This window comes from Psammomys obesus, unplaced genomic scaffold (assembly GCF_907164565.1).
Source record: "Psammomys obesus unplaced genomic scaffold, mPsaObe1.curated_primary_1811, whole genome shotgun sequence".
NCBI lineage: Eukaryota > Metazoa > Chordata > Mammalia > Rodentia > Muridae > Psammomys > Psammomys obesus.
Window position 1 is genome coordinate 22,159,598 of NW_026596117.1, and position 26,178 is coordinate 22,185,775.

At 44.3% G+C, this 26,178-nt stretch overlaps 1 protein-coding gene across 1 annotated transcript in view; it reads left to right on the forward strand.

Annotated features, from left to right (window-relative positions):
- Positions 1 to 263: 263 nt before the first annotated feature.
- The window catches only part of Zeb1 (zinc finger E-box binding homeobox 1), a 164,886-nt gene continuing 138,971 nt past the window's right edge, over positions 264 to 26,178 (forward strand). Inside the window, exon 1 of the mRNA XM_055629319.1 lies at positions 264 to 592. Coding sequence (XP_055485294.1) covers positions 586 to 592 — 7 coding nt within the window. The 5' untranslated portion in view covers positions 264 to 585. The remainder of the gene's footprint in view (positions 593 to 26,178) is intronic.

Genomic DNA, 26,178 nt, shown 5'->3' on the forward strand with positions numbered 1-26,178 from the left:
GAGCCGACGGGCGGCCACAGCCCTGCGCGGCCGCGGCTATATAAGGAATTCCTCGTGCCTTCCGCGCCCGGCGGCTGCGTGGGGGCTCCCGAGGGGTGCCCGGCGGCCAGTGGGGAGGACCGGGGGATGAGCGCGGCCCGGTGGCAGCGAGGTGGCGTCCGGGGGACCAGGGAAGCCCGGCGCGCCCCCACGCCCCACCCCGCCCGCTCAGCGCGGCGCCCTCCCCTCCGGGATGCCGCACGCCAGGTTTTGTAACCTCTCCTGGCAATTTTAGATCTTGTGTGGGATTTCCTGTCTAGAGGCAGATACGAAGGTTTCAGGCTGTTCCAGAGAGGTTCCTGCTCGGTTGTAAACACGTTTCGAATATGTCTGAGCCCACGTTGAAAGCCCCGCTGGCGTGAACGGTTTCGGTTGTTGAGCTAAGCGGCGCGTCTCCGAGCAAGGTGTGCTGGGTGGCGTCATTGTGGAGAGGTGGCTGGTGTGGCAGGACCCGAGCGAGGCTACCGCGAGTGTAATTTCCTGCTTCTGGCGTCAGATAGTGTCCGTTCTGCAGGGAGCCGCCGCCGCCACTGCTGATGTGGCTTTATGAAAGGTAAGTTGGCCAGGAAAGGGCTGCTCGGTGCCCTGACCTTATTTAAAAAGCCAGTCGCCAGAGAAAGGGGCTTCCGTGCTGCGGACGACATGTGTGTGACATGTGAGTCCCAGCCAACCCCCGTCTGTGCAGCTGCTGTAAACATGTTTACCTGAACAGGCAAGAATGGCTTTCTCTCCCACAGATCCTGGGATATTAATATCACAGGCATAAGGCATATCAACAGATGACTTAATGGGGGGGAAGCTATCCCGAAAGGGGCTTGAAATCGGCAGGAAAAGGAGATTCTTGATCGCTGCAGCAAATGGCAACTTGTGCAGGTAGAAAAAAAGATGGTGTTTAGTTTTCTCCTGCATGCATGCCAGCCCTCTCCTGTTCGCCGCCTTCCTTCTCAGGGGAGGGATTTATTTACCACGCTTGCTGTCAGTGTTTCTCCTTTGTGTTTAATATTAGAAAAACAGATTTGGGGCTCTTGGACCCGAAATGTCTTGACTGCAGTATGCATTACTCCGAGAAAACAAAAGGTGTGTGAGATAGCGCTGTGCTACCACAGGTACCTTCCATTTTCAGCACTTTTGCCTCTCTCTTTGTATTTCTTTCTTTTTGTTCTCAAATGCTTTCATCCATCGCTGACCGTTGCAGCCATGCTGTTTGATTCGGCTTGCTGTTTCTGCAAATTACAAATGAAGTTATCTGCATTGTGTTGTGGAACCTGGGGATAAGTGCTGGTTGATATTTCTTAGCAACGTAGTCATATTTAAGTTGCAGATGTTTCAGGAGAGAATCGTCTGGAAAGATATTAACTCTTAAATTCCATTTTAATGAATAAGTAGTGGTGCATACAGTGGGAGGTGGTAATAGAAATATTCTATATTATTTTTGCATAAAATATTTGTATTTGTTTTGAAATAAAGTATGTAGATTTTATGGCTAAGCCAGCAGTAAAACATTTTATTTCCTTTCTAGACTGTGTCTGCAGGCTAGGACACTGATGACAACATCAGAAACTGTAACTTAACAAGGGTGAAGCAATTGAGCAGGTTGCCTAAATCATGCAGCCTTCTGTGGGGGGCGTTATGGTGGTAAGGCCAGCTGTCTACAGGAGTGGTGCTAGAAATGCTGAGATTCTAATTTAATGCTTTGTTGTATTTAAATTTTTTCTTTTCCAAAGTTCTGTTCTGTATGACGTTTTCCTTCCCCGTTTTTATTCTTGACAAACGAGCCCTGCATGCTGACTAATTCACCTTGGATGGAATAGCAGGCACATACCTTTCTGTCACCAGCACCATGTCTTCTTGCTGTCTTTGGGAACCACCAGTAGAGGATGCTAACCAAAGCTACTGTTGGCGCAGCAGCAGAAGCTTTGGCATCTTCTGTGCTCATGGGCAATATTCTGTGTCCTTGTAAATCCTCAGAATAAGCCTGAGGGTCCTTAGCTTGCTGACACTAGGAAGAGGTAGGAATGTGTTCACATGAAGGTACTTATACACTTAAGCTTTAAAATCTTGAGATTGGTACTCTTTTGTATCACATTAAAGCAGTTACAGTATTTAAAAAGTTTGGTTTTAGATTTGGGCAAGAAAATGAGTTGCTACGTATATTTATTTTTTCATACCTTTTAACCTTTTGTTGTTGTTCATAGTAGGAGTCTTGAGCAACACATTTTCACATGTTAAAGATGTCCATGGTTAGGAATGGTGAAAAAAAGTTTTAATTAAGTGATTGATAATACTGAATAGTATTTCCCCATAGCTTAGGTAAACTTGAGACTGTTAGATGCTAGTCTTCTGCTGTTTGGCTGCAGCTTTGATTTTTCTCCTTTGTGCTATAAGCCTCTCTTATGGGGTCCCCTGCCCATCCCGTGCCCACCTTTAGTGAAGAATCCAGGAACATATTAACTTTAGGTTTACCGGTTATAAATTAAGAAATACGAGTTTTTTTGAGCCTTTAATAATTTATTTATTGGTTATATTCAAATAATTACTACCTTAAGCAAGTCATGTACACCAAGATGATGACTTTGGCTTATAAAAATTACATGGAACTTGAATGTTTCTGCTTTGTGTTCGTATAGTTATGTTAAGATAAATATAAACCGTAAGCTTTCATCAGTCAAAAGTTAGAAGCATCTTTTCACCGTCGATTTCAATAGCAGTTCTAGAAAGGCACTGACGGCTCCACCATGTTGCAGCCACACTCTCTGTGTGAACTTCTCGCGGACTGTCTGTAAGCACAGGCTTTCATTTCTGACAGGTGTCTCTTTAATTTGGTAGTATTCTATGTCCCGAGATCTCCACGAATGAGCACAATTCATTTCATTTCTTTCTTTTTTTTTTTTTTTGTGAATTAAGGAACTTAGAGTTTCACAGTGTGTGAATTCTTTCGTGAAGCACAACATCAGCAGTGTCTTATAGACTGGAAGGGTCACTCAGTGGTCAGGTGACCCTGGTGAAGAGAAAGCATGAGGAATACTTGGTAATGTTGCCCGCCTTAGCACACCTCTCTATTTTGTAATTTGCCTTTGAAATACGAGAAGGCTGTACTGGGAATATTTCTAACATATTCTGAAACATTTCCCAGAGTGATTTTTTTTTTTGACCTTTTTCTTTTTCCTTTTCTAAGTCATTTCTAAGCATGTGCTTGGAGTCAGGTGTACACACAGATGCACGGTCATGGGGGATTATGCTGCTAGCTGTTCTTGGGTACTTACCTTGAATTGCAGCGAGGAGGAGAGACGCATGCAGCTGCTGTAGGTCTGCGTCGGCGTGCAGAGGAACAGTGGGGCTGGAGGCTGTCATGGACATGGAGATGACACTTAAGGTTGAAGTGCTTTCATAGGCTCTGCAGCGTGGCTGTTAATCTCTCGTTCACTTCTTGTAAAGATGCAGACCAAAATACAAGAGCCTTGTGGAGAGAACACTGTAAAGGCTGAAGTTGGAGAAGGGCCCTCGTTTGGGGCATCCTTTAAAACTATCCTTTAAAAGCTAGACCTTGTACATCCTAGGAGGTAATTGTGGTATAAACGTCAATTCTGTGCACTGTGTGCAAAGGTTTGAGAGCACTGTAGTTAAGATTGCACAGAGGAGTGCCCAGTGAGCACACAAGCACATCTGTACCACAAGCAGTCTCCGCAGAGGAATGTGAAGTTTTACAACAGGTAAACCTGATCTTTGTGTAGACACTACCGGAGGGAATAAATAAACTTCCCTGTAGATGGACAGTGTTTTGAGTATTCCATTTTGAAAGGAAGCATTCTTTAAAAGAAAGGAATTATTCTGCTTTAAATTATGTATGTTTATGTATAGGTTTATACACATGTCTGCAGGTGCCTACTGTGGCCAGAGGAGGCCTGTGGGTACAGGCAATTGTGAGGCCCCTGCCTAGGGGCTGGACAAACATAGGACCTCTGGAAGAGCAGTGAGTGCTCTTAACTGCTGAGCCATCTCTACAGCCCCAAAGGGACCTCATTTACTACATAAAGATTACCCATGTGGAGTGAACATGTCTGCCTGAGCTTTAAGCTTAATAGAGGTGAATTATGCTGCTCTTAACCTAAAAGTGGGTTACTAATAATATCATAAGATTTATTTATTTGTGTATTTATTATAGTATTGGAGATTCAACCTGGGCCTCATAAATATTCTGAAAGTACTCTACCATTGTGTCACATTCCCATCCTTTTTAAAGTTTCTAAGTTGAATGCAGTGGCTCATTAAGTTGTCCTGGACAGCCTTGAACTTGTGATCTCCCTGCTTCAGCTTTCTAAGCATCTGGGTTATAGCTGCTTGATCAAGGCTCTCACTGAATCTGGACCTTACCCATTGATGAATCTGGCTGGGCTGGTACCCAGGGACCCTCCTGTCGCCTCTTCTCCTGTGTTGAGGCTGTAGGCACACTGACCTTTATGTGGGGGTTGGGGATCCAAACTCGGGCTGTCATTGCCAAGCGCGTCACTGAATTAACCATCTCTCCCAGAAAGCTCTAATTCTATCTTTCTTTTAATACAGTGGGTGCTCCCTTCAGATATTTCCACCACTGTTCATGGGCACTAACAAAAATTTGATTTCTCTGTTCATGAACCCTTGACTTATTTGAACACAACATGTGAGGGCTTGTTGTTAAGTAGATCGCATTCAGAGTAAACCAGAGCTTGCTGGCTTAAAAACGAATCATCCTAGCCAGGCACTGGTAGCACATGGCTTTAACCCCAGTACTTGGGCAGCAGAGGCAGAGCTCTGTGAGTTCAAGGCCAGCCTGGTCTACAAACCGAGTTTCTGGACAGCCAGGGCTACACAGAGACACCCTGTCTAGAAAATAACAGCAACAACAACACACATATCTTTTGACAATGAAAGATTGTCTTCCCCAGAATCCCTTTCCCAGGACACTGGTCCAGGTGAAGCTCTGTGTGAGCTGCCAGGGGGAGCTGCAGAGACTTGAACATGTATTTTGTAGTGTGCTGCCAGATGGCTACGTGGGCAAAAGCTTCATGGAGTCAGGGTCAGGACCTAGGCTTAAGGTAACCTTGCTCTCTGGGCATGCTAGAATGGACTGTGAAAAATCACCATCTCTGATGTTTTCTCCTTTCTTCCTAAGCACAGAGTAAGTACATTCTTAGAGATGTGCTCTGTGTGGCCATCACAGTGAGCGCTCTGTCATGCCGCTGGACAGTCAGTCTTATGGGAGCACCACTGGAGGTGAAACTTGACACTGAGCACATCCTTACGTGGCACAGGACTACATTTTACTAACCCTCCTTTCCATCAGTGTGTGCTCCAAGATGGCCCCCAATGCCCAATACTTGGCTGGTACTGAACACTGTTGCAGCTCACTTTTCTAAACAGAGTTTCTCTGTATCCCTTTGAGGGTTATTTTTTATTTGAGTGAACAAGGGAAGTGGGAAAAGGAAAGTCATTTCCTATGAGTACCACTTAAGACAGTAAAGCAGTATACATTTGGAGACGGAAGGATTTGGGTGGATCATCAAAAGCGGTTTTCAGAGGGAAAGTGATAATAGGTGTGCTGGTTTACACCCATAATCCTGTCATTCGGGAGGCTGAGACAGGAGGATAGTGAATTTGACAGTTGGCTTGTGATACAAAGTGAGACCCTCACAGGGAGGAGAAAAGAAGATAAGATTAGGAAGGAGGGAGAGAGAGGAGGGGAGGGCTGGAGCACACCCGTGCACAAAGGTGAACTCAAAGAAACACTGACTTTGCCATGTTTGTCTTTCTAGTTAGTGAAAACTAAGTCCTAGTTTGTTGCCTTTTGTCAGACCATTAAGTATATCCGTCTGTGAATTTGTAACAAGCAAGTGGATGCCAGTGTTTCTCGTGTATTTATAGAGTGCTCAGTCATCTCGGCACAAAAAGGATTTCTACGGCATGTGGTTACCTAGCCGGTGGAGCTGTGTCCCTCACTTACCTTATTTAGAGCACTTCTCTCATCTGGACAGCGCTGCTCTCCCCTCCAGGCCTACATGGTGCCAGTCTTAGGTGTCTCTTGGTTGCTTCTACCAGCGGTTGTTTCGTTGAAGTGCAAACTAGTTAGGAATTCCTACTGCTGGAGCCCCAGTCTGACTCCAGGGTCCAGGCGGTCCTGTCACAGGCCTCCTTCCATGTCAGGAAGGAAGGCCGAGGAAAGATTTCTCTGTAGATAGTGACTAAATCCTGCCACATAGTTCAGAAAATGGCAAAACCAATCTTCACCCGCACCAGCAGTGTGGAACTACTTCTTATTTCAGAGTTTTTCCAGAGTATGGCATTTTACAATATCATGCCTTTTGCATTTTTAAAAAAACAATTTTTCCTTATTTTATGGGTAAGAGTTTTATCTACCTGCATGTGGGAGCACCATGAGTGGCACCAGTGGAGGCCAGAAGAGGGCATCAGGTCCCCTGGGACTGGAGCAGGAGACAGTTATGAGCTGCCATGTGGGTGCTGGGAACTGGACCCGCCCTCCAGAATAGCAGCCAGTGCTCCTGACCACTTGACCCATCTCTCCAGCCCCCATTTTGTTATTTTGACACTGTTAAATAAGATGTTGAGGTTTTATTTTACTAGGAGGTTGATCCTTTCTGCATATCCTTGGCTAGCAATTTGGGTTCACTTTTGTATTTCTTGTTGATAGCCTAGATTTTTGTGTGTGTGTTTTCAGTATCGTAATTGCAGGTATATCAATCATCTATCAGTTTTAATGATGGTACAAAAATCCTTAATTTTAGTCTTAAATCCATCAGAGTTTTGACTTTGTGGGTAGGAGGGAATCTTTCCTAATATGTAGATTAAAAACACTTTTATGGAAACTTTTCTATTAGTGTCATTGCTTTGCCTTTTATCGTTAGGTCTCTTGTGTGTATGGAGGTAGCCCCTGATATAATGGGGCCTCCTCTGTTTCTCTGTTGTTGTGGTTTCATTGTTTTGAGACATTCTCGTACAGGAGCCCAGGCTGGCCCTGACGTTGTGCAGATCCTCCTGACTCCCAAGTGCTCGGTCTGCAGTTTACAGTTCGCCCAGCGTGGCTGGATAGAGGGGCATTTGCCTGTTTGCTTTCAGTTTTCTGAGACAGGGTTTCTCTGTTTAACAGTCATAGCTAGACTCGCTTTGTAGACCAGGCTGGTCTTGAACTCACAGAGATGCCTCTGCCTCCTGAGTGCTGGAATTAAAAGCTGCCACTGCCCGGCGAGTGTTATTTTTTTCAAGGATAAGCAGGGTAAGAGCTGGGTTGATCCTGTATTTTACTAGTTGTCTTAACTTGGCCAAGTGACATAGCTTTCCGCTGGAATGCTACTCTCAGAGTTGGAATGGCTAAGTGAGGTTTATGAAACAGCACATTTTGTGTTAAGCCTTCAGTAAATGCTAATTTAAACTTTATGTATTTGCTTTAAATACATTTTGTATCAGTTAACTATTTCTTTTTTTATTTATTACAATTTATTCACTTTGTATCCCAGCTGTAAGCCCCCTCCCTCATCCCCTCCTAATCCCATACTCCCTCCCTCTTCACCCTCTATGCCTTCCCCCAGTCCACTGATAGGGAAGGTCCTTCTCCCCTTGCATCTGATCCAAGCCTATCAGGTCTCATCAGTATTGGATGCATTTTCTTCCTCTGTGGCCTGACTCTTTGATTACCTCAAGGAGGTGATCAAAGAGCCACCCACTGAGTTCATGTCAGAGACAGTCCCTGTTCCCCTTACTAGGGAACCCACTTGGACACTGAGCTGCCATGGGCTACATCTGTGCAGAGGTTCTAGATTATCCCCATGAATGGTCTTTGTTTGGAGTATCAGTCTCAGAAAAGACCCCTGGGCCCAAATATTTCGGTTCTGTTGCTCTCCTTGTGGAGCTCCTGTCCCCTCCAGGTTTTTCTATCTCCCCCTTCTTTCATAAGATTCCCTGTACTCTGCCCAAAGTTTAACTATGAGTCTCAGCATCTGCTTTGATACCCTGCTTGGTAGAGTCTTTCAGAGGCCCTCTCTGGTAGGCTCCAGTCCTATTCCCTGATTTCTCCCTCTTCCCATGTCGATTCCATTTGCCTTTCCGAATGAGGATTAAGCATATTACCCAGGGTCCTCCTTCTTGATTAGCTTCTTTAGGTGTACAAATTTTTACCTATAATATATATTTAATATCCACTTATAAGTGAGTATATACCATGAGTGTCTTTTTGCTTCTGGGATACCTCACTCAGGATGATCTTTTCTAGTTTCCACCATTTGCCTGCAAATTTCATGATTTCCTCGTTTTTAATTGCTGAGTACTATTCCATTGCGTAGATGTACCACAATTTCTGTATCCACTCCTCAACTGAAGGACTTCTGGGTTGTGTCCAGATTCTGGCTATTACAAATAAAGCTGCTATGAACATGGTTGAGCATATGTCCTTGTTGTATAGTTAACTATTTCTTATCCATGCTTTTTATTTTTGAGACAGAGTTTCTCTATATAGTTTTGGCTGTCTTAGACTCACTTTGTAGACCAGGCTTGCCTCAAACTCACAGAGATCCGCCTCTCTCTGTCTCCCAAGTGCTGGGATTAAAGTGTGAGCCACTGCACCCAGGTTCTTATTCATTCTTAACAAATGAACTACTACTACTTGAAATGGACTCACTGCTTTGGCCTTAAGTGTTGTCTGGTTAGGGCAGGAGCAGTGGACTAGCTCATGGGGTCTGATGTTTCCATATGAAGTTGCTGCGTGAAAACTTACACTAAAGCTTCATGTCTCTGGCCCCTCTCTCCCTTCCTAGAGCTCTCATTTTACACGAGCATCAATATGTGGGTGTGCATGCCTGTGCACATGCATGAATGTCTGAAAGTCAGTTGGGTAGATCAGGTGTCTATCACTCTCCACATCATTCATTTGAGGCAGGGTCTCTCACTGACTGAGATCGTCCTTCTCTGCCTGTGTCTCCCCCAGCACTGGGCTTGCAGGCACATGCCATGCCTCTGCCTTTAAGTGTGGGTGCTGGCACTCAGACTCAGGACCACAGGCTTGTTCAGCAGGCATCCCTCCCCCAGGGACATCTTTCCAGTCCTCTGGAGCATCATCATTTGTTCCTTAAGGTGTCTTTTAGCTCAGGGAGGACCATCTTGGATCAGCTCTTGAGGTGCATTATATGGAGAGGTACTGAAACACTCTCTGTAAATGTTGACTTGGAATTAGAAATAACACACTTTATACTCTGTTGCATAAAGCAAAAACTGAAGCCCAAGGAAGCCAAACTGTATATTTTGTGTTTGAACAGTTTAAGATGCATGTAACCTGTAAGTTTTCATACATTCACTTGGCTTGGAATATTTTGAAAATGCAGCTATTTTACTGTGTCCCTACACTTTAGATCAGAACAATCTCAAGACAGAAGTTAAAACCATGTGTGGGTCTGTAGGTATGTTTATTTAAGTAAGCTTTATTGCGATGCTATATATGTGATAAGATACAGTCTTGTGCATTTTGGCACGGGCATGCTTATATAACCACTCACATGGGAAGTATCTCTGTCGTTCCCAGAAATTCCCTTGTGCCAAATGGCAGCCAGAACTTCCCACTTCTGGCCCCCAAGAAATCAGTGGTCTGTCTGGTTTTGCTCATTAAAGATTGGATTTATTGTTCCTAGAATTGCAACCAGGAAACATGTACTTCTTTCCTTATATTCCTTACTGTGCTTTGCATAGTGTTCTTGAAGTTCATGTCATCAGTAGTTCGTTCTCCTGGATTGCTGGGTGGTATTCTGTTACATGAATGTAATATAATTTATATAGCTTTTCACCTACTCACCTAAAATTAGTTGACCTACTAATTTTGATTATTTGTGTGCTTTGCTATTAAATCTATAAACACACAGATTTTATGGGACCATATACTGACATTGCTCTTGTACACTTAAAAAAATTGTTGGGTCATTCACTAGGCGTACGGCTAACTTGATAAGAAACTGCCCAGCTATACAGTGCTTGTCCCTTTTGTGCCTCCCACCATCCTCTACGAGCTCTGCTTGCCCCGTTCTCTGGGGCCTGGCGGCGCTGTGCTGGCGAGTAAAGGCGTGTAGAGAAGCTAAGTGTCTGTTGCTCACTTGTTGCCATCCGTCACGGGCTTCTCAAATGATGCATCCCTTTTAGTTAGATTTCTTTTTTCTTAATGATTGACTTGAAAGAGGACTTTGCATTTTCTGGACTCAGGTTATTTGTTATATATAAGTATTTAAAGGGCTTAACCTTTTTTGGAGTAGTCTTTGATTTTTAATTTTGAAAAAAAATCTTTGTTATCAGTTAAGATTTTATTCTTTTGGGCTTTATTCCTTGATCAAAGTGAAGATTTTTCTAAATATTCGGATGTCTAAAGCATTAACATTCAGGCCTTTGATCCATTTCATATTAAATCTTGTCCATATTCTGTTTTGACCTTTATCTATAAGGCCCGAGTCTACCTTCAGCAATTTTTACGAGTTTAAAAAAAAATCTGACCTGTTCCTCTTCTATTTTTGTGGTTCTAGGATGTGCACGTGAGTCTGTGGCTGTGTGCTTGTGGAGTAGAAAGGCCACCGTTGGCGTTTTCCTCGGTTGATTGTCACTGTGACTTTGAGGCAGGGTCTCTCACTGAACACTGATCTGCTGCCTGCGGCTCCACTGCGCCTGCTGCCCCCGACTCTGGGATTGCAGGAGTGTGCCACCATGAGCTCAGGGTTTGCAAGGCTCCAGCATGAGGAAAGGCTGCCCACGGGGAGCCAGTGGCTAGGCGGAATGTGATTGTAATCTGCTGGCTTTCAGATTTCCGCATAGTGGTGTTGCGCCCAGCACGGCCCTTTCACACTATACACCTTGTAGCTGTGCATGGGGAACATGATCCTGTATCTCATCGTGAGCACGGGTGCCTTGTGTTTGCCACGAGTGCTCATCTGCTCACTCTGCTACAGCCAAGGGAACAAACGACGGGCTGACCAGTGCATGAGTTCATATTCACACACACATCTTGTTCTCTAAAAGATGTTCTGTAACTAGTTCATTTTTTCATTTTATTACTTTTAGCTTTTCCATTTCTTTTTGTTATTGATTTTTCTTGAAAAATCTGTAGTGCTTACATGTCTTGGTTTTTTTTGTTTGTTTTTTTGTTTTGTTTTGTTTTTGTTTGAGTCAGGGTTTCTGTGTGTAGCTCTGACTGTCCAGGAACTTACTCTGTAGACCAGGCTGGCCTCCAATTCAAGGATACTCCTGCCTCGGCCTCCCCAGCAGCACTGGGATTAAGGTCTGAGCTGCTACCACCTAAATTGGTTTTATTTTTTAAGTTTTGTTTTAATATTTATTTATTTATTTATTTATTTTTATTTATTTGTCAGGTATATGGTGTTCTGCCTGCACACCAGAAGAGAGTACCAGATCTCATTACAGATGGTTGTGAGCCACCATGTGGTTGCTGGGAATTGAACTCAGGACCTCTGGAAGAACAGATAGTGCTCTTAACCTCTGAGCCATCTCTCCAGCCCCTTAAGTGTCTCATGTTTTTATATTTCCTTTGGTTGTATCATTCTTGGACATTCTACATGTGAATATAAAATTTCTTTTGATCTGGTTTGATGGGTACATTTATAGAAAGACAGCAATGAGTGAGAGATATAAAAGTCATAGGCTATAATATTAAATTTGATGTTATTTGCTCTATGAAATTTGAACAATAATAATTGATTTAAGCCTCCATTTGCTTTCTGTGGAATTGATGTGGTAATTACCATGCACCAGTCAGAAAGATGGAAATCAAAGGTGCTTACAGTATAGGAAAAGAAAACAGGAATTAAGCTCAACAAGAATCTAGTTCAGTAACTGGTCCCATCGCGGATGCTTGGAGATAAGACTTAAAGGCCATGCATGGCCATCCTGAGGAAACCACAACCATGGTCTATGCAGAGGATGATTGTGCAGCTAGCTGCCAGAGACATATCTATACACTGGGATCTGAAAGACATTTGTCTGTGTGTCATGTTGGAGGAGAAGGATGAAGCTAGAGAGTTAGAAAGCAAATGAAGAAAAAGTTTATGCTAAAAACCGAGTTTGCATTTTGTCCTGGGAGTGATGTGGAACTGCCAGTGGGCTTGAAGAAGGGATTGTATTGTTATGTCTGTGCAATTCACCAGTTAGTGGTTCTCCATACAGTAAGTGTTAACACGTGTTTGCATTATTGAAAGTAAGAGCTCGCCCTTCCTTCCCTGATCTGTCAGATCACACTGGCAGAGTCATGTCGCCATTGCTTGGAAGTGGTGTCCCCACCATTGTTGTCCCCACTGCCGCCCTCATGCCACCAACAGGATTAGGTTGTTAGATGTTTACACAGGTCAGTGTTGGTTCACACATGTACACCTGTTGGCAGTGAATTTGTTCTCTGTGTTCTTAGAGGGAATTGTATACTTTCAGTTTTTTTCTTTCTAAGTCAGATCCCAATCCAAACAAATGTTGTGTGTAAAAATCTCTTGAATGAGATATTTTTACTTCCATTAACTACTGTTTTCCAAAGACACATGCTCTGTACTCTCGGTTAGGAAATCATCCCTGTTTATTGGGCTGGTTCGTTTTTGTTTTTTTTTAATTTGATACAACCTGGAATCATCTAGGAAAAGGAAGCTGTTGGTTTGTGGGCATATCTGCAGAGCATTTTAAAATTAATGTTTGGTGTGGGAGGGCCCAGCCTGCTGCTGGAAAATGCCACTCCTGGACAGGTGATCTCAGGTTGTGTAAGAAAGCAGGCTGAGCAAGCCACAGAGAGAAGCCAGTAAACAGTCCCCTGCACGGCCTCTGCCTCAGCTCTGGCTCCCAAGTTTCTGTCTTGGCATTCCTCTCTGATGAACTATAATCTATAAGCAAAATAAACCCTTCCTCTTCAAGTTGCCTTGGGTCAGAGTGGGTTAGCACAGCAGCTGAAAGCAACCCAAGGCAGTTATTTCTGCCATTTAGTAACATCTGAATAAAGTCCCGCCTGGGAACTGTCGCTGTGCTTTGATATTGAGCCTCACATATTTAACTACAGTTAGGCAGTTCCCACCTTTCTTTTCTAATTAATTTCTTTATATGTTTTAAGGCAGACATTTGCTACAGTCCAGCCTGAAACTTCCTGTGTAGTCTAGGCGTGGCTTAAAGCCGTGCTGTTCCTGCCTCATCCCACAGGTGCTGGGATATAGGCACGAGCCACGCTCTCTGTCTCATTCTTGTCCTCTTACACTGTGAGAGTGATTGTCTGTGACAAATGAAGGCGGTAAGTGAACTAGCTGTTTTATTATTTGAATTAAATTAGCTAGGCATTAAAATATCTTCCAATTGCAAATAAAAATAAAAATTTACATTAATGCTTCCTATTCAATATACTGTAACCCAGACTGGTATGGTATTCTTTTATTAAATAAAAGGAATTGAGGCTGGGTGTGGTGGCACTTGCCCTTAATCCCAGCACTCAGAGGCAAGGCAGGAGGATCATGAATTTATGGCCAGCTAGGTTACACAGTGAGGCTTTGTGTAAGAAAAGCCTAGAGAGCAAACTCCTTTGGAAGGTATGCTGTCTGCTACAAGACATGCTAAAGCTAGTGCCTTGTAAGGGCTGTGTGTTAGGAAAATACACTTTCATGTGTCCTGACCTCTGAGTGCAACACTTCTTACATAAAGGTGTCTCGTTTGTGCTTGTCTCTGTTTCTCTAAACATTTCACATGGTACAGTTTATGTCAATTAAAGGGCTTTAGTCTTCTATGTGTTACTATATCCTATATGATGGAATTTTTGAGCTTTAAAAATTGACTAACCTCACTGTTTGCAAATACTCCTTTCTGCTTCACTTTGCTGTGTGTTTAACTGGCCGGTAGGTCGTGTGTGGCTGTTGTGAAACCGAAACCGAGTGCTTGTGAAGTGCCTGACAGCCCAGCGCTCCTAACAGGCTGCCTCTTTAGTAGGAAACGTCATCTTTCTCTTGTCTTAAGGTGAGCAAGTGTTTTATAGTGCCAACTTGAAAAGTAGTTGAGAGCAGTAAGGGGCAGAAAGGCTACTCTTGGCATGTCTGCTCCTCTGGAGGACAGTGAGCATGTGCTCGAAGGCCGTCGGTCCTGGCCTTCTCCGGGCTCACCACCACATCCATCCTCAGCTTGTCTTTTGGCGAGCTGTGTGGAGCCTGGAAACGACATATGTCCTAGGGTGAGGTCCTCAGTGCGTTAACTATGCTGGCAACGCATCTTCGTTTCTCTCTGGAGCTGTGATTGCCACTTTCTCAGACAGGGAAGTAGTCACAGATGGAGGGCACTTGTGGGAGAACAAGGTTACAGAGAGTGGCAAGCATGGGTGGCTGTGGACGAATGCTGAATAAAGCTTGGGTTAGGACAAGACTGCTGATTAGCTGTAGACCTAGACAGAGGGTAACTTGAGAAAAGGGAGGCATGAAAAAGCTAAGCAGAGGTGAGGAGGAAGGAAGGAAACATGAGAAACAGCATGCATTTAGTAGTGATAACTGCAGGTATGAGCAATTTGGTGCATATACATTGACAGTCAAGAGAAGCTAACTGTATGGAACAAAGTAGCAAAGTCCTGTTAGATAGTCACTGCAAGCAACATCCCTTTAAGAAACGCATGGAAAGCCAGTGACAGTCACTGAACACACAAAAGCTTGGTTGTATTTTATCAATCAACATTGACTTCAAGACAAAATTGATTTCAAGAATCAGTAAGCGCTAGAAGGACAATGCAATTTGAAATTGACATGTAACTAATATACCTCTAAAATCTAATAAGCAAAAGAAAAGAATCACAAAAGGAACAGGCAAGTTCATTATGTTGTGGCTTGCTTGAAATAATTTCTTAGTAGGTGTTGGAAGAGCAGAGAGAGATCAACAAGAAGACAGACTTCTGTGAGTCTTTACCAGCTTGCTGCTCTGGGCAGGATGGAGCCGTGTATCCCACAACCTCAGTGTTCTTTTTGAACACACAAAGAATAGTTAATCATAGTCGAATACAAGTTTCACAGAAATTTAGCATGTGTTTACAATGCCATTAATTTAGATATAAGAGATAGTTTCTATTGTGCCTGAAGATTAATATGTTTGTAGTTCAAAGAATCGTAAAGAAAATTAGAAAATGCCGGTTACCAGGAGAGTGCTATCAGAACTTGTGAGTAGCTCTAGCAGTACTTTGTGAATTTGTAGATTCTTAACAGTTACTTAGCAGCATTAGAGGCTGAGGAGGAATAGCCATGCACTTCTGAGAACTAAATTCTTCTCATTCAAGTAAAACAGAGGGCGGAGAGAGAGCTCAGTGGGTAAAGGGCTTCCTGTGCAAGTAGGAGGACCCTAGTTCAAATCTCTGCACCCAGGAGAAAGCAAGCATGGTAGTAAAGGCCCATAACCCCAGGGCTGGAGTGACAGAGACGGGGACCCTGGGGTCACTCTGGCCAGTTAGTGTAGCTGAGTGGCAAGGTGGAGATTCAGTGAGAGGCCATGTCCCAATAAATAAACAAACAGCTAGATAAATAAATAAATAAATAAATAAATAAATAAATAAATAAATAAATGGCAGCAGTGGCCCTCAGCCTTCCTCGTGCTGCCGCCCTGTAACACAGTTCCTTAAGTGGTAGCCTCCAACCAGAATATTATTTTGTTGCTACTTCATGACTATACTAGTGCTACTGTTACGAATTGTAATAGAAATGTCTGATATGCAGGCTGTCTGATAGGTGTGACCCTGTGAAAGGGTCATTTAGCTGGGGTGGGGGGGGGCTGACAGTCCCCAGGCTAAAAACTACTGCAGTAGACAGAGAGAGCACGTGTTAGCTCTGGCCTCCGGGTGTATGTGACGAACCGGTAGGCACACCTGCCCACAGAGACCTGTAGACACAAGCCCAAATTAACATAGAAATGGTAAGGATGGGGCATATGGTACTGAAGTGGAGAAGAGATGACCCAGAGTGAGAGTGCAGCTACAGTGGTTGACTGCAGTCTGAAAGCTGGCAGAATGCTAGCCAGATTAATAAAGCTAACGTCACCAGGGTCTAGGCTGAATATGGGGACGTGACTTTGGATGTTTCAGGAATCCTCAACTGTCGATCCTTAATGTAAGAATGATCTGGGCCAAAGGACAGATTTGGGGAAACTGGTAGAAAAATTGAAGACTTAAACCACAGGAAGCTTTTCTTCTCACAAAGAAAAATGCCAGCTAGACAGTTTCTAACACATTCCATAAAAGATCCAGCAAATACTGAGGCTCATCCTGCAGGAAAGGGACAAGAAGTTCCCAGCATTTTATGAATCTAGAGGGAAAGTATGAGAAAGGAACATTGAAGAATAACCTTGACCTGGAAGTTTATAACTATTAATGTACTTGATCCAACACTGTATGAGACAGAAGCCCATCACAACTAAGGTATGTTTGTTTGAGAACTGCAAAATTGATCCTGAGGACATCGCTTAATGTAACTGATTTCGCCATTACTCACAGGAGCTGTGAACATGTCATTAGATCCATTTCTTTTGAGTGTCTGTACTTAGTTCTGACTTTGTATTAATAGATCATCATTTCTACCTCTAGTTCTGAAGCACTCCAAGATAGTCTCTTTAAGTGATACAAGAATTTTTAATTCTTTTCTGTTTTTTGTAAATGGTAATTTAAACGATTTCTATCTTCATGTTTTTTTCCAAGAGAAAGACATTACCTTACCATGTTATAGTTTCCTGAAGCATATATGATGTCTTTCATTATTTCTTTTGTGTTTTTGCCAATCACATTTTCAGAATCTACTGGTCCGTTTTGAGGTTTGCTTCTCCAGGAACCGTTCACCATCAAGCATCTCACCATCAAGCATTGTGAAGCACCTTCAGCTCGTTACCTCATTTAATCTTCTTTGTAACACACTGTTACCCACTTACTAGGTCATGGCCACCTGTTAGTTCCGAGTCCAGAGACAGAGGCCCAGCCAAGCAGCTGCTGTGCGGGGTGGAAACGGGCTTCCCAGGCGGGGCATTCAAGTGTCAGGGCTCACCTGTTGGTGAGAGGGAGGAAACTGTGAGGCCAAATGTGAGCACATGCATTTTAAAGAGGAGAGGAGGACAGGAGATAAAAGCACAGCAGGGTGTGGTAGGTGACAGCCAGAAGATGGCACAGAGGGTCTTGAGTGGAGACGGAAGGGTAACTGAGCAGAATGGCAGGGTGTAGTCTCCATGCCAGCCCCAAGGCCCAGCTGAGACTGGGAAGCCACAGGCTGTGGTGCTTCTTAGACCTTCCATGGAGGAGGGTGAGCACCAGGCCAAGGCTTCATCAGATACAGCACGTTTGAGCTTGGGAATGAGGCGTGGCAGTTTGCACGCTGTGGGCACGATCGGCCAGATGCTCCGGGTTGTGTGCTGTGCTGTTGTGCACACTGGAACTGTCCACACAACCGTCCTAGCTCAAGAGCTCAGAGTCTGCTATGAGAATGGGAATGTGTGTTGGCTTGTGCCTGGCACAGGATAGGCTCAGACACCACTCCGTCCATAGGCAGCCGTGCAGGCTACGTGCTGCTGCTGTCCTTGTGAAGATGTGGGACGGGTCATCCAGGAAGGAAGAGGAGCCTGAGCTGGGGGTGCGCGAACCGAGGGACTCTGGGCCCAGAGCTCGCTGCTGCATCATGTGGAAATGAAGGCAGAAAGGGGAAAGAATTGTGGGGCTTTATGCTTTCTTGAGTGAGATTGGAGAGATGACTGAGAGTCAGACTTCGGGAAGGAAAAAGCTGTTACAGGTGCTCCGTAGGTCCATCTGTAGGCGCTGGAAATGCCTAGGTATGGATTCATAATCTGATTAGAGGAACACCATGATCCAGGCCTCAGGAGCTTATTTAATTGCAGACATGTAGCTAAGGAAAGGTGGAGCATGAAATACTTATCTCATTTTCTTTCTGTGAATTATTTTTTGAACACAGGATGATGTTAGATCTTGCTTGCCAAAAAGACTGAAATAATCTGAGTTTCATATTGAAGTTGATTATTTTCATTTATAAATAAATTTGCTGTGAAAGTTTAGAAAGTATTCAGTATCTAAATACAAGAGTTTTTAACTTTACCTGATAAGCCAACTGTACAGAAGTACGAATTTTAAAAATTACATCTCATTCACAAAAAAACTATGTCATGTCTCCTATAGTGAGACAGAGCAGAGTTTTGTTTCTGGCAGCACAGGACAGCCCTCTGGATTGATGGCTGCCAGGGACAGTTTCCAGGGTAGATGGAGCGTTGTTCTTCACACCTTTGAAGGCTGACCCCATTGCCTCTGTCTCCCTGAAAGCTTCTTTTTGGATACTTTGTATTTGAAGCTCTTGAGAGGGTCTGTCTATTTCATATAGTAACACAAGGAAGAAGTAAGCTTCATGTTACAAGAAACTATACTTAGTATTTTAAGTTGACCATTTTCAGAATGTTTCAAAGACTTAATCAAATTTTCATATCCAAAAGATTAGTCATTATGATGGCTTATTGTTTTGTTTGTTTTTTACTTAAAGCTTTGATTTCCCTCTATTTTGGTAGCATTGCAATTTGTACTCTGAATATTTCCCTTCATAGAGATATAAAAATATAGCTGGGCACAATGGTACATTCCAAAATACAAAAATGTGTTAAACCTAAAATAATTTATCATGCTGATGTAAAGAACAGCCTTGGGTTTCTGGAATTTTTAATTTAATGATTGTACAATTCTGTGTTGTTCCTTTCCACAACTTTGCATCACCCTGTACATAGTTTTTTTGAAATTCGTTGTCATAATACATTTAGAGAGAGAGAGTGCAAGGACCTTTTTGGAGAAGGTGCAGTGATGCCATGGCTCAATGCCTCCCACCTTTTAGGTCCCAGTGGGCAGCGGCTGAATTGCCACCGAGCGAATTTGGCACAGCATCCATGACTGTCCCAAACATAGCTTCATCTTGCTGTGTTCTTTATAAACCTGAATACTTGCAAATCAGACGTAGAGGAGGAACAAAAAACCTAGGGTAAACCTGCCACGACCCAGCTGTCACCCTTTCCTGTTTCACAGACAGTGTTGGAGGGCACATGGCAATTGTTCCACAGAGAAGGCAGACCCTCTGTGTCTGTGGACTCTTCTCCACACAGTGTAGTCCGATGGGTTTCCTGAAAACCTGCAAAGCAGACTGGATGAGTTGCTGGTGGTGTTCCTGGTTCTCATTTAACCCAGGCCCCCTCCGCCCTATTGGAGGACCATTACCTGCAGTTTGTACAACGGCCGTGGGCGCCCTGTGTGAGCGGTCCACTGCTCCTTTATCAGGAAGCACCAGTACACGCATTTTCACAGGGGCACACCAACGGAGAGGCTCCTATGTGTTTCTGTGGACACTGGGTAATTCTATATGATTTACACTCGAGTGTAACAGCCTTGACATACTCAAATACATTTGAATGAGTACTGTTTGGCGTCTCTAGGAATAAAGAGGACTACTTCCTGAGGCTTTGGAGTTTCTGGTTTATTTTCTGATACTTTGCTAGAGAATCAGGGGTATTCTTAGACTCGCTGTTCTCCCGCATGGAAGCTGGTGATTTCCACAGGATGGAAGGTGCGGCTGTGGCTTGTCAGCGTAGTAGGTGCTTTTAGGTGGCAGCATGGCAGACAGGGAGCTAGCTCTTGCTGTGCTCACTGACGCATGGCAGTGCTGAGCTTGGCTGAAGAGACCCGTGCGTTTTTTTCCCCGAAGCCCGGCCTGTGGGGTTTCCACTAACCTGGACGCTCTGTCTTGTTCACAGTGACTTCAAAGGTACTGAGTAGAGTTGTAGGATGCTTGAAAACTGTCACTTCATGTTTTCTTATTTTGCTAAATTTATGATTTAGTTTTTAAGTGAAGTAGTTTTATTTTAAAATAGCTTTTATACTAATCCTTTGAGAATTCCATACAATATATTTTGCTCATATTCACCCACCCAACTTTGAGTATTTTTCTTTTTTTTTATTTTAAACGTAGCAAGTCCAGTTTGTATTTGCCCAGCTACTGCTGTTGGGAGTGAGTGTAGTCCCCACACCACTGAAGAAAACCAACTCTCCTTCTTCTGGTGGCTTTCAGGTGCCAGCAGTCCCGTGAGTAGCAGTGAGAGTTCATGCCCTGACTCTGGTATTTAGTCCTGGTTTGAGCTTGCACAGGTCTTTCGTGCTGTCACAGTTCATGTAAGTTGGTGTATATAACTCTGCATAGAGCGCCAGTCCCGTGAAGTTATGTCCCCCGTCGCCTGCTCTTTGTCTTCCCAGCTCATCTCCCACCATGCCCCCTGAGGTGTGCACCAAGGGGTGTCTATGCCGTTTGGGGCTGACTGACCATGCTAACTGACACCACCATAGGAGCAGCCTCCTCCTGGGCTTGAGAGATGTGCTGAAGAAGCGCCAAGTCACTAGGAGCTGGCGCAGTACCATCCGTCCAGCAGAGGAAGAGCCATGTGGTCTCCTGGGGGCGCAGGGCCTGTGGAGCTGCAGGTTCTTGACCGTGTTCGCAGTGCCAGGGAGGGAGTCTGTCTCATGAGGTGGGCTTTCCAGCCACTCAGACAGTGCTTGTTTACTCCCATCATGAAGACTCTTACTTAAAATGGACTCAGTGAGTGTTAATTTAAGTTAATACAAAGCATTACATGGAGCTGATATCTAATAGTTTTGATTTTAAAAACAAAAAAACCCACAGGTCAAAATATTTAAAGATTTCTCAAGATAAGATCTTCTAGTTTCTTCCAGAAGAGCAAAGTATAACCATTTTGAGAGATGAAAACAGATTGGGAGGGTTGTATTATACAATTCAATCAATCCCTTTGAAGGTATTTAAGGGGGAGCATTAATTTTGCTATTTAGAATTGCTTTTGTGACAAGATATTTGAGTAACCTAGAATTGTTTTCCTTCTGTGGGTTTGTTGCCGGTGTTAGATACCTGGTGAATGTAGACTTTGTGCTCTGATCTGTCTGCTAGACACAGCTGTTTTCTGGAAGCCTGACATCCTCCTGCCATCATCCCTCTTCTGTAAGCAGGAGCAGGGGCCTGGCCATTGACGCTGTAGGTGGCAGGAGTTGGAAAGGAAGGTGACAAAAGAGCCACAGCAGGGACAGCTTGCTCAATTACGGGGATACTTTGCTAAAAAGGAAATCAGATTTTCTCTATTCTCAGAGTTTGGCAATACTGGAAAAATTAGAAAGTATCCTAAGGGCAGCTCTACACACAAAGGTGAAACACTTTCTTTTACTCTGACTTGCACCTTTGAGAAAGACTTAAGAGAAGGAAAAATGAAATGAGGAACTTCAGTGGGAAAGGACCTTGAAATTTGTCCAGTGTGAGTCATCTCGGAGAGAGCTGAGGCAGAGTGCTTCGTGGTCTGGCTGGGAAGCAGCGGCCATTTCCTTCCTGAATTTAATTGGTTAGCAGAGGGCCCGTCACTGTTGGGGACCATGTGACAGAGAGCTACCAGTTGTTACACTGTAGCAGGCGCCTTGTCTCACCACCCACTTCTGAGGAAAAGCAATGTCAGCGTCCACGTGGAAGAAAGGCTCTGACCTCTGCAGACATGGCCAGAAGAAAGCTCCCACTGACGTGGGTGTGCCAGCACCCTCAGTTGTCTCTTGTAAATAAATAGTTGGTTTTCAAAACTCCGCTTAGAGTGGTGTTGAGTCTGGAAGCTGGTGTGGAAACCTTGAGCGTGCAGAAGCCCGAAGGAGCAGAGGGCCTTTCCGGAGTACTCCGAAGATGCCTTGCCGTTTCGTACGGCACACGAGGGCATTGGAAAGAGTACCGGTTCCTTGATTTACTTTAAACTTTATCTTTGTTTGTGTGGGTGTGTGCTTGCCATGGCACCCGTGGAGGGAAACAGGCAATGAGCAACGTTGTGAGTTGGTTCTCCTTCCATGAGGGCTACAGGAAGCCCTGCCCTGAGGGCCTGTTCCTAGTGCTTCCTCTAGCAATAGTAAATAAGAAGTGAAACTGTTTACTATTGTGCCTCGGTTTTTCTCTTTTGAAGTAAAATTTGCATCTCAATGTTCTCATTATGTGTTGAAAAGGTGAAGAAGGGAGTACTTATTGAAGAGTGCAGTGAAATATCTAATAAAGTAGAAAAATAACTTGTCATAAAATAATCTTTCTTCACTGCCTTTTAGTGTATTTTTCTTTCTGCGGTGCAAAGGGAACTTAGTCAATCTCATTAGGTTACACACATAAATACCTACACCTTTCGCCTTCAAAGCATAATCATACCTGCTTAACAGGTTCATCATTCTCAGAGTGTACTTCTGCCGACCGAGCCTTTTGCTTGGCCTGAAGGTGTGCCCTGCAGGTTTTCCACAGTGAGTTCTGAGGCAGCTCAGTGCCGACCCTCAGTAAGTGGACAGTGCTCTAAGTCAGAACCCTTCCTGGGTCCTGGCTGCCGACTTCTTTCTCTCAGGCTCTCACACACCTTTGATTGACTTCGAACTCCCGGCATAGACCAGGGTGACGACCTCAAAGATCTGCCTGCCGTGGCCTCCTAGGCGCTGAGATTAGAGGCAGTCACCATGCCAGGCCTGCAGTCTTCCAGAACACCTGTGGAGATTTCTCTTCTAGCGGCTGGTGGAGAACTGTTACCTGAAGTTGGTCAAGTGTAGGAAACTTATTTTTTTTTTTTAATTTCATAAGGTGACAGGAAAGAAATTAATTGTGTAGTTCTAGTTTTATTTGTTCACAGGGGCTAGGAGTGTAAGGAAGTGGACCTATGCTAATGTAATTTGCACACCCCCTGAACACCATCCCCAGGACTGAGAAAGGGGCTGTGTGTGTGTGGAGGCTCTGGGTCGGCCTGTGGATCCCTGGGGGCCGTGCTCGCTCTTTAGCCTGGCCGTTTGGATCTGGGATTCACTGGTGGACTGCGGGTGGCTGGCGGTGAGGCCGAGGGCTTGCCTGCTGCTACTTCCCCAGGGCTGGGATTACAAGCGCACGTGTGAAAGGAGCAGCCCTGGCTATTTTACTTTGCTGTACCGTCTTTTTAAATATATTTGAATTGAAATAGAATTATTCCAGCTTTCCCCTGCCTCTTCCCACCTTCCCCTCCCAGCGCTCCTCTCTCCAGCCCATGCCGTGCCGCCGCCCTGCTCTCAAGTCCATGGCGTCTTTTTCTCGTATTATTGTTGCATATGTGTGTGTACACAAACAAAGATACAAGCTTCTGAGTGCATTTTGTTGTTTGTGTGTTAGTGTCAGGGCTGAGCACCTGACAACCAATGAGGGGCTCCTCTCTGGGAGAGGCTCATTTCCTCTAGCAGGTACTAGTTGCCTGTAGTTCTTTGTCTAGCTGTGCGGCCCTGGGCAAGTGTCCCCGCCATCAATCGCTGTGTTCTGCAGCTGTTTCTAGGAGAGACTGTTTCACAGAAGACACCCAGCTCTTCTGGCTCTTTGTCCTTTCTCCCCTCTTCTGCAGTGTTCCCCACATCACAGATGCAGGAGCTGTGGTTTCTGTGGTGGCCTCCCATTGCTGTACGAGGAGGCTGCTTTGCTTCGGGGTGGCTGTGCTTTCCTTGGGCATGGGGATAGCATTTAGAATGGTGTAAGGAATGCTAGTCTAGAACACTGCTAATAGAGTGTTCCTAGGCACCATGAAGCTACGTAGGTTTCCAGAACAAGGCATGGCTTCCCTCTTGTTGAGTGGGTCCTAATCCCATTAGACAGCTATCAGCTACTACACATGTGAATGCCACACTCAGGTAAAGGCGTCTCTATGGGTGTCTGGCCTTGCCGCCCATTGTAGTTCAGAAGTGCTGCCCTGGGCAGAACTGCTAAATTGCCCCTCCTTTGGCAAGCGCGCACAGCATTTTCTGGAACCATGAAGGGGAGACACAGGAAAGGAGCTTTCCGGTCAGAGCCAGTTTGAATCATTCAAGTTTTGTGGTCTGGGGTCTACCCTCGACCCCTGAGAGGCAGTTGTCAGCCCGAGTGGCCTAACTTCAATGCGTGTGTGGGTGTGTGCACGTGTGTGTGTGTGTGTGTGTGTGTGTGTGTGTATCACACTTTCCTGTGTTGTGTATACCTTTAGGTAAATATCTGATTCCTTGAGGCTTTATCAAATAACCTTGATGTTATTTGTCCCTTGTCCCTTCCCTTTTTGTGCTGAGGGGGGAGGTCAGCGCCCCTGACTTTTCATGTAGGTCCTGGGAAACCCAGCGTGGGTTGTTGTGCTGTACAAGAAGCACATTGCTTACGGAGCCATGTCCCTAGCGACAAGCAGATTCAAGTCTTACAGCATGGGGTGGTTTTCTTCTCACACAGAGTTAGCACCTGTGTAAGACACAAGATTCCACCCATATCTGGGTGACTCTCCATGTAACAAGTCTGCTCAGTTAGGATAGATTCTTAAAGTTTATGCACAGATGCCACTTGTCATTGGAAATGCCTTTAACTAAAACATCCATAATGCTTGGTGACCTGTTAGGTTTGTGTGCTGGGATGTAGTCCTTCCCCGCAGATACCTGATGTGAATATTTGCTGTCAAATGCTCTACCATTGAGCTCTTCCCTGTCATGGATATATGCTCTGAATATTTGTCTGAAAGTTTGTATCTTTGTCCTCCTGACAGAGATCCAGGATAAGAGTTGTTGGACTTGGCGGCACATAGTCCTAATATGCTTTGACAACATTAATTTTTATCCTCCGGCAGGAATCCCAGACACTATCTCAGGATTAATTACCGGAAGCATGGTTTTAGCCTTTGTCGTGCCGTGTGCTGGGGGCATAGGTCTTGTGTATACAGGTTCTCACTGCTCTGCCAGCCCCATGTCCCACTGCGTAAAAACGTGGTTGGGAGGGACCAGTGCTTGTGTCTTACCACCTGTCTTTTCTAGGGGAAAATAGAAGAAAGGAGAGTGGATGAACCCAGAGACAGGTGAAGCTAGGGAGGGGGTTAGGGAGGTTGTACAAAATACGGCTTTTTAAACATTTATGGATCGCGTGTGCATGTATGTGTGACATGGCACACATGTGGAAGGCAGGGGACAACTTGTGTGGGTTCTCCTTCCACCAGCAGCCAGTCTCAGGTCACACAGCCCCCTGCCCCCCATCCCCACTGCAGACCCCTCTTGCTTGCCCTTTTCAGAACGTTCATGTATTTTTAACATGTTGTTTGGTTTGTCAGTGTTGAAGTGTGGAGATTGGAGGACAAACTGCAGGAGTCTTTCCTTCCAACATGTGGATTCCTGGTCTGAAACTTGTGGTTTATATCTTTGCAAGAATGAGGTCAAGTAAAATTATGTAGATACTGCTGAGCTTAGGGATTTTTACATAGTTCAAGTAGGGAAAGTATGAAGATGTATAATGTTAAGTGGTATGTAGATAGTCTCCAGAAGACATGTTCTGTGTAGGTTTTAACTTGTAGCATACCCGTACAAATATAATACACTTGTTCACAAAATAACGAATGCTTTGATTATTTTCAAGTTGAAAAATTAAATGTATTTATACTAACAACATGGTTTTATTATGAATGTGCTGTGGGGTGGCTTAATTAAGCTAACACATATGCTGTCTCTGAGTTCTTGTCTTGAGAGCACTTCCTAGCCATCTTCACATGTATAGTGCGAATCGGAAGCCGTCTTCACCACCATGACCTTTGCTTCTTTTCCTGAGGCAGAGAAGTCACGGATCTTTACGTGTGAACTAGTAGTTTGCTATAATTGAACCAATGTATCCCAACCCTCAACTCTTATGTTATAGTCTGAGAAATGTATTTCCAGCAACTTCAAATTTATTTCTGCTGTAGATTTTGTTCTTTCTAGGTTTTAGATATTAATGTCTAATCAGATATGATTCAAATATTTTTTCTACAATCTGGTAGGTTGTCTTTTCAGTCTTGAGCTTTTCTTTTTGTAAATATATTTTAAGTTTATGATTCAATTTGTTAAGTTTCTCTTCTCTGTGTTTTAGAATCATGTCTCCAAAAGTTATCGCCCATGACAGGCTGTGTCTGCCCGTGTTCTTCTCCTGTGTCTGCTGTAATTTGCAGTCTGGTGTTCAGGTCTTTATTTGACCTGATTTTTGTGCATGTTGTGAGGTCATAGTCTCATCCCCTTCTACAGAGAGACACGTTCAGTTTTCTCAAGGCCACTTACTGGGGGATTCT